Source organism: Orycteropus afer, unplaced genomic scaffold (genome assembly GCF_000298275.1).
Source record: "Orycteropus afer afer isolate SDZICR_OR568_19922 unplaced genomic scaffold, OryAfe1.0 scaffold00020, whole genome shotgun sequence".
Classification (NCBI taxonomy): Eukaryota; Metazoa; Chordata; class Mammalia; order Tubulidentata; family Orycteropodidae; genus Orycteropus; species Orycteropus afer.
The window spans coordinates 11,677,996-11,685,480 of NW_006921607.1; the positions used below are offsets into that span (position 1 = coordinate 11,677,996).

At 46.8% G+C, this 7,485-nt stretch overlaps 2 protein-coding genes across 2 annotated transcripts in view; one reads left to right on the forward strand and one right to left on the reverse strand.

The window, feature by feature from the left end:
* The window catches only part of NFS1 (NFS1 cysteine desulfurase), a 33,330-nt gene extending 29,829 nt beyond the window's left edge, over window positions 1–3,501 (reverse strand). Inside the window, exons 1-4 of the mRNA XM_007934613.1 lie at window positions 3,405–3,501; window positions 2,709–2,818; window positions 798–914; window positions 335–418 (exon numbers count right to left, since the gene is read on the reverse strand). Of these exons, the coding sequence (XP_007932804.1) occupies window positions 335–418; window positions 798–914; window positions 2,709–2,818; window positions 3,405–3,501 (408 nt within the window). The remainder of the gene's footprint in view (window positions 1–334; window positions 419–797; window positions 915–2,708; window positions 2,819–3,404) is intronic.
* Window positions 3,502–3,854: 353 nt separating this feature from the next.
* Window positions 3,855–5,479, forward strand: ROMO1 (reactive oxygen species modulator 1). The gene is made up of 2 exons (XM_007934616.2): window positions 3,855–3,985; window positions 5,371–5,479. The coding sequence occupies exons 1-2, from the start codon at window positions 3,855–3,857 to the stop codon at window positions 5,477–5,479; spliced, it is 240 nt and encodes a 79-aa protein (XP_007932807.1).
* Window positions 5,480–7,485: the final 2,006 nt, after the last annotated feature.

The following is a 7,485-nucleotide window of genomic DNA, read 5'->3' on the forward strand; positions in this document are numbered from 1 at the left end:
AAAAAAAAAAAAAAAAAGCATGGGGAAAGGCTTAAATCACCATTATCTACTTTCTGAAGTAGCTGCTATCCAAAAAGCCAACGGGTTGATGGTAACATATCCTATTCAACTACCTCACTGAATCAGTTCAAGAGGAGCAAAGATTTAATTAAGAGAGTAGATTGCAAAGGGTTAAAAGTCAATAAATCAGAAAGAGCGTGTTTATGTGTGTCTGCTCTTCACAATGGGGTGGGGTGGGTAAGTGGGAAATACATATATAAGACTGAAGTGATGGAGGGATACCATTGTCCAAGTCAGGACAGCCCATATACACCCTCTGGTTCCTTTCTCTTACCTTAATTGCTATGTTGTTGGATTCAGTAGCACCACTAGTGAAAATGATCTCACGAGGGTCAGCCCCAATCAGAGATGCTACTTGCTGCAAGCCAAGAACAGAGACACCTAACATCAGTTGCCCTGGCAGGAATGTGAGCGCAAGTACAGCTGGGACAGAGCTCTGGAGCAAGGAGAACTCCACTGCCCCAGGCAGAAGCTCTACAACAATATTACAGTCCTCACTTTAAATGTGAGAAATTGAAGCTTAAAGAAATTAGGTAACTTGACCAAGAACATTTAGCTAGGAAATGTTGGCGCTAATCAAATGCCTGAGGTCAAACTCTAGGGCCTCCTCTCTGAAACTATTTCTCAAGGAGCCCCTAACCACTTTCATCTCTGCCCACACCCACCAACAGTGAAATATTTCTCCCACAGGCCACTGAATATCTGACCTCAGAACCTCCCCAACTCTTCTTACTAACCTGGCGAGCATGTTCCATGGCTGCCTCACTCTCCCAGCCATAAGCATGTGTTCGAGAGTGTGGGTTCCCATAGTAGTTGATCAAGTAAGGAAGCATGGCATCAAGCACCCGGGGGTCCTGAGCACAAAAGAACAGATCAATCTTCCTGGGTACACAGTCAACCTAGGCTCTACTTCATCCCCTCAGACCTGCCCAATCTGCCTCAACACATTCCCAATCCTTCAGATATTGCCTAGATTAGGCCTCAAGCAATCTTCCATTGCCTCAGATACTAACCATATATTAACCTGATATACTCCCGCCCCCAATCAATCTCAAATCAGATTATCCTACTATTCCATCAGGTAATCTACAAATACTTCTTTGTTCTGACAGTTGTTTCTGCAACTGTTTCCATTCCTCAGTGGTGTGGAGGGTACAGACCACACCAGGTGTCAATGTCACCAGGTGACAGTGACAGAAGGGGTAACACCAAAATGATCAGCTATAAAATTCTTGTGCAGTGTTTCAGCAGAAATATATTATTTTTTACAAAAATATTATTTTTAACAAAATATTACTGTAGTTAGTTATGCTACCACTGGTTGTTGTGATACTAGAAGCTATATCACTGGTATTGCAAATACCAGCAGGGTCACCCATGGTGAATATATTTCAGTAGAGATTCCAGACTAAGACAGAGGAGGAAGAAAGACCTGGAGATCTACTTCCCAAAAAAATCGGCCAGTGAAAACATTATGAACGGTAGCAAAACATTATCTGACTTAGTAACAGAAGATGACTCCCTCAGGTTGGAAAGCACTCACACAAAACATGACTGAGGAAGCAATGCTCCTTAACACGGAGTCAATATTAATGACCTAAAAGGCCTCTTTAAAAAAAAAAGTCACTTTGAGAACTAAGGTACACCTGATTCAAACCATGGTATTTTCAATCATCTCATATGTATGCAAAAACTGGAAAAATGAATAAGGAAGACTAAAGAAGAACTGATAAAATTTGAATTATGGTGTTAGCAAAGACTATTCAATATACCATGGACTGCCAGAAGAATGAACAAATCTGTTATAGTACAAAAAGAATGTTTCCTTAGAATGAGGATGGTGAGACTCAGTCTCATGTACTTTGGAAATATTAAAAGAAGGGACCAGTCCCTGGAGAAGGACATGATGCTTGAGAAAGTAGAGGGTGAGTGAGAAAGAGGAAGACCTTCTGAGATGACACAGTGGCTGCCACAATGGGCTCAAATACAGCAGCAATTGTGAGGATGGTGCACGACTGGGTGGTTTCATTCTGTTATAGGATTGTTATGAGTTAGACTCAAGGCACCTAACAAACCTATAAAAGTTAGTTATAACAACAAAAACATTTTTGTAAGCCCAGCTTACAACTATCTATTTTCCACACAAGGCTAAAACTCTATGCTAGTTCATTTTTTGAACCTTCTAACGTGCTCCAGGGGAGCTCTGGTAGCATAGTGGCTAAGGCACTTGACTGCTAACCAGAAGGCTGGCGGTTCAAACCCACCAGCCACTCCTTGGAAGGAAGGTTGGGCAATCCTACTTCTGTAGTGATACTGCCTCGGAAACCCAAGGAGGGGTCGCTATGAGTCAGGGCTGACTCGACGGGCACATAAAACAACAACAACAACAATTTCACTTAGTAAGTGGCAGTTCAGTTTACTCTCAAGCTACTACTTTGAATTATTACTACAGTGCCTGCCAAGGTCAACAGCTAGGATGTATCAGAGCCATTTCCAGTGAAGTAGAGCTTAAGTCTTCCGACTCCTGGATCACTGCTTTTCCCAGCACATCTCAATGGCTGTAACTCGTACAGGAATCCAGACATTTCTGTTCAATGTCATATAATTCCTATATCCAACCCTGGGGAAAACTACCCCTCCGTCCTTACCAGAGGAGTTGTAGCTTGCACATCCATATAGAGAGGTCGCAGCACTGATTCCGCCTCTGGAACAGGGGCTGGATCTGAGGGAACAGCCGACTGAGGAGCATGATCTACAGCTGACAGAAAAGTGGAACAGAGTGGTCAAATGAGAAGGGATTCAGCCAAGAAGCAGAAGGTAAAAAGCTGGATGGAAGTGAGAAGGTAAATTTAAAGGATGCTGGAGTCAAATCTCAAAGGAAAAGGAGACAAAACATCAGAGAACCTGAGCAACTAAAAGAAACGGAGAGAAAGGGTTGTTTCACGAGTATGTTGGGAATACAGAGGGCTCTGATGGACAAAGTCATTCAGAAGGAATGTGGAAACAGGGTAGGTGAGGACTCTTTGAAAGGTTACTGGCAGGACGAAGTCTCGACCAGGATCTCTAAAAGCTGTCCAAGAGAGATCTGAAGGCCGAACCTCAAAGGCTCTGAGGGCCTGCGGCACAGGATCTGAGGGGCGGCGCGGCGGAGTCAACCATTTGGAGGGCTGGCTTGAGAAGCTTTGAGGGATGCAGCCGAGAGGGCAGTCAGAGGACGTGGGACGTGGGACGTGGGACGCAGGGTGGGCCAGGAGGTCTCCAAAATATTCAGGTGTTTAGCCAGGCTCCAAGGAACGTGTTCTCGTTCCCCCGAGGGATAGCAAGGAGCAGGACCCGGAGCATACCGCGCACGCGCAGCCCCCGAATGGGCTCCCGGGACTTCGATGCTGGAGGCGCCAGCACTGCCGCGGCCGCCCTCCTCCAGGAGACCCGCAGTAGCATGACCTAGACCACAAAGATCCCCTGTCGAAACTCCTGAGATCCTTGGCCCAGGGATCCCGGAAGTGCTGCGTACCGCCCCGGAAGGGAATCCACGGGTCGCGCGCGTTCTACGCCTCACGTAGCGAGTAGGACGTAGAGCTGAGCGACCGCAACCGCGAGCGAGGTGAGGTAGGGGGACCACTGCGCCGGGACCAGAACGCCAAGCGGGTGGTGGAGTAGGGCTACGAACTCCTTCTCCTTCCCAGACTTCCCTGAACCCTTGAGCCCTCTTCTTAACCCCGCCGGTCACCTGTCCTCCTCCCGACTCCGGAGCTGGCGCCCAGGCCCACTTCCCTGTCCCCTCTACCTCGCAGATGCCGGTGGCCGTGGGTCCCTACGGGCAGTCCCAACCAAGCTGCTTCGACCGCGTGAAGATGGGCTTTGTGATGGGTTGCGCCGTGGGCATGGCGGCCGGGGCGCTCTTCGGCACCTTTTCCTGTCTCAGGTGAGGGGCGCGGGCGGTAAACTCTGGGAGGGATTGCCGGACTGGAGTCTGAATAGAACGTATTTTGTTCCAATTCTCTCAGTAGCCTTTAGCGAGACCGATTTCCTTGCCACGTTCTGTCAGGAAGGACAGATTGAAAGCCTCAGTGTTTTAAGAATTCGTTCTGTGACCTTAAGGCAAATTGATGACGCTACCTTTCCTCAAGTGTAGAATGAGGACAGTAATGCCAAGCTACACCATAGCGTTTTAAGAATCAAGTCAAAGCGCACTTGGCACAGAGTGTAACATGTATTCAGTGCTCAATAAATGATTACCACCACTTTTGCTGCAGTTATTTTTATTTCCAAACTCCACTGCCTTCCAGTCGGTTCTGACTTACAGCAATCTGTAGGACAGAGAGATCTGTTTCCACGGCTGTAAATCTTTACAGAGGCAGAATGCCACATCTTTCTTCTACAGGGCAGCTGGTGAATTCTAGCCCCAACAGTTCCGTTAGCAGCCGAGCGCTTAACCATTGCGCCAGCAGGGCGCCTTCGTTTTTTTTAAATTTCCAGTTGCTAATGATGAAACAAAATTATGTTGAGACATTTTACTGCCCTGGAAACAGCATGCAGAGATGAAGCAGATAAACTGTACTCAGAAGGTCATTTTCACATCAAAAGAACCAACCAAACTCACTGCCATGGAGTTGGGTCCCACTCATAGCAACCCCTTCTTGGGTTTCCGAGGCAGTATCACTATGGAAGTAGCTTGCCCATCCTTCATGCCAAGGAGTGGCTGGTGGGTTTGAACCGCCAGCCTTCTGGTTAGCAGTCAAATGCCTTAGGCACTATGCCACCGCAGCTTCTCATTTTCATATATATGGGAACTGTTACTCTCCTTTTTTTCCCAGATTGTAAGTTAACTAAGCACTTAACTATGTGTCAACTGCTGTGCTAAATGCTGTATGGATGTTGTCTTATAACAACTCTGTGAACTGTGTTATTATCCCTATTTTTCCTTTGAGACAGTCTGTAAATTGTTGGATATTGAACCCAGGTCTGACTCCAGAATCCCTTGTTTTAACACCAGGAAACCACCTAAAAGACAAATGGCTTTACTGGATCATACATACCCTAGAGCACTTAATGATAAATTAGCACTTAAAACTAGTTGCCATTCCTGTGTACTTAAAATTACACCTGCTGAAGACAGTTGATATATGACATTCTTTATGATTGCTCCAGGTGGGAAAAGATAACGCCCAGCAAGTGGTAAATAAGGTTTGGGGAATGGCAGACTCAGGAGTGCTTGTTTCATCATTAGCAGAGACTGGAAAGGGTCATTTAATACTACTCCTTAAATTTGTGTTTCCAATTGGCCCTGTCTTGGTTTCCTCCTCACAGGATCGGAATGCGGGGTCGAGAGCTGATGGGCGGCATTGGGAAAACCATGATGCAGAGTGGCGGCACTTTTGGCACATTCATGGCCATCGGGATGGGCATCCGATGCTAACCAGTGCAGTGGTTGTCCACTACATCTACCCCCTCCCATCAGTCCCAGCCCGTGTACCATAATAAAACAATCTTTGAGTAATCCAAGTGTCTTAGGGGCATTTCACCCACTTTTCACTTATCAACATGGTTAGGTTACCAAGACAGGCTGTTTGGCGAATATTATATAACTTTATTATCTGCAGCCTCCCTTGCAGACACAGCTTCCATAATGCCCAGGCAGAGATGGAAGGGGATCCTACAGGCCACAGCCTGGTTTGGGGCAGTGGCTTCCAACTCTCCCTGGTTTGCAGTGCTCTTCTGCTCTTCTCACCCCTACATCCTGTGCTTCCTTCCTGGAGTTACCTCTTCCTTTCTGGGTCCTGTGCTCCTGGGGGAGTGGAGGAAGGGGGAGGAGGACAGCTGCCCCTCTCTTGGGCATGTGTGTTTCCTGGGCAGCTGTCACCACCTGTCCCTCCTGCACCCCGAGCAGTTGGGTAGCCAATTCGCTTCCTGTACTCTAGGTGTCCTACAGTGGCTGCGCCTGGCCAGACTCTACCAGCTCAAGTCTACTGGCATGCAGGAGCTGCTCCCTGGATCACCATCTTCTGGCTGAGGTCCCTGCTGCTTGCTTCTCAATCCCACCTTTTCCATTCACCCAGAACTTTGGAGTTCCTCCCTTATCTCCCAGGTCTCCAAACTCTGGGCAGTTGCTCAGGCTGCTGCAACAGCCTGCATAGATGCCTTTACTGCCCCCACGGTCCTGGCACTACAGGTCCACCTCTCCTTTCTGGTGCTATTTGAGATGGAAGAGGCCAGCTATTCTTAAGCTACAGGCCAGGCTGAGCAGCCCATCCAATGTGGATGATTACTCCAATATGCTCCATGGGGAGGGCCCACCACCAGACCCAGGCTGGGTTGTCACAACTGCCCAGTTCTGCACTTAAAGGCCCACGCAGCCCTACCCCAAGTACAGCTGCTGCAGGCTCCATGTGATAACTTGTCACCTAGTTTGCTTTTGCCAAGTGTACTTGCTAGCCTGGTGCAGTGACTCAACCCTCCAAAAGATGTTGCCTTCAAGGGCCACTTAACACTGTCTGGTCCCAGGCTCCTTTCTCCTAGTCCTACAGGAAAAAGTGTAGACCCTCCTGGTGCTGCTTCTACCTATCACTGGACCCTCACCTCATAGTGAGGCTTAATAGGTTATCAAACCTTGTCAGGTTGGAGTTAAGGTCCTACTGGTGCGGTAGTTAAGTGCTTGACTGCTAGCTACTAACCACAAGGTCTGCAATTCAAATCTACCAGCAGATCACCAGGAGAAACCTGGCAATCTCCTATATAGGTAACACCCTAAGAAACCCCGTGCAGCATTTCTGACAATGTACAGTGTAGACAAGTCAGAAAACAGATTGGTCCTATCGACACCATTTTAAAGGTGAAAAACAGGTGTGGTCTGGATTCCTCAGGGTTATCCCACAAAACATTTAACCTCCAAGTTTTATTTTCACTGCTACTTAGTTCATCATTTTGAGATTGTCCTTTGTATCAAGATGAGGAAAAGAACAAATTAAAATGAAAAAATGCAAACCAGCACTCATAAGTTGCTCAACTGGTTAATTTCAGATGATTTTCTAACTAGCAATGATAATGTCAACTGTTAACTATATAAACTGAACCACCCAAAGATATTCAAACTGGCTTGATATAGTAAGTTCTATGGCAGACACAAATGCCTCTCACCTTTTCTGGCCACAGAAAGGCCCAGGGTTGCTCTTGCTCTGACCTGTACTGCCTTTAAAAATGCTGCCTGAGCAGCTGACTTTAGATTATCACTCAGGATGGTAACTGAGCATTTCGTTATTCATGTTACCAAATTCTAACATTTCCATTGAATATAATTCATACACACATTTCTGTGTGGCGAACAAATTTTGGTTACCCCTTTTTAAACAGATTAAGCAGTTTGTTCAATATTGCCATGTTAGTTAGCCTACTTCCATGGAAAGGAGTAACAAAAAAACAACTGAT

Bases quoted from the DNA above. Each gene is read 5' to 3' on its own strand.
- ROMO1 (XM_007934616.2), top strand. From the start codon at position 3,855: ATGCCGGTGGCCGTGGGTCCCTACGGGCAGTCCCAACCAAGCTGCTTC. The intron at 3,986-5,370 runs GTGAGGGGCGCG...TCCTCCTCACAG, and splicing joins GGCACCTTTTCCTGTCTCAG to GATCGGAATGCGGGGTCGAG.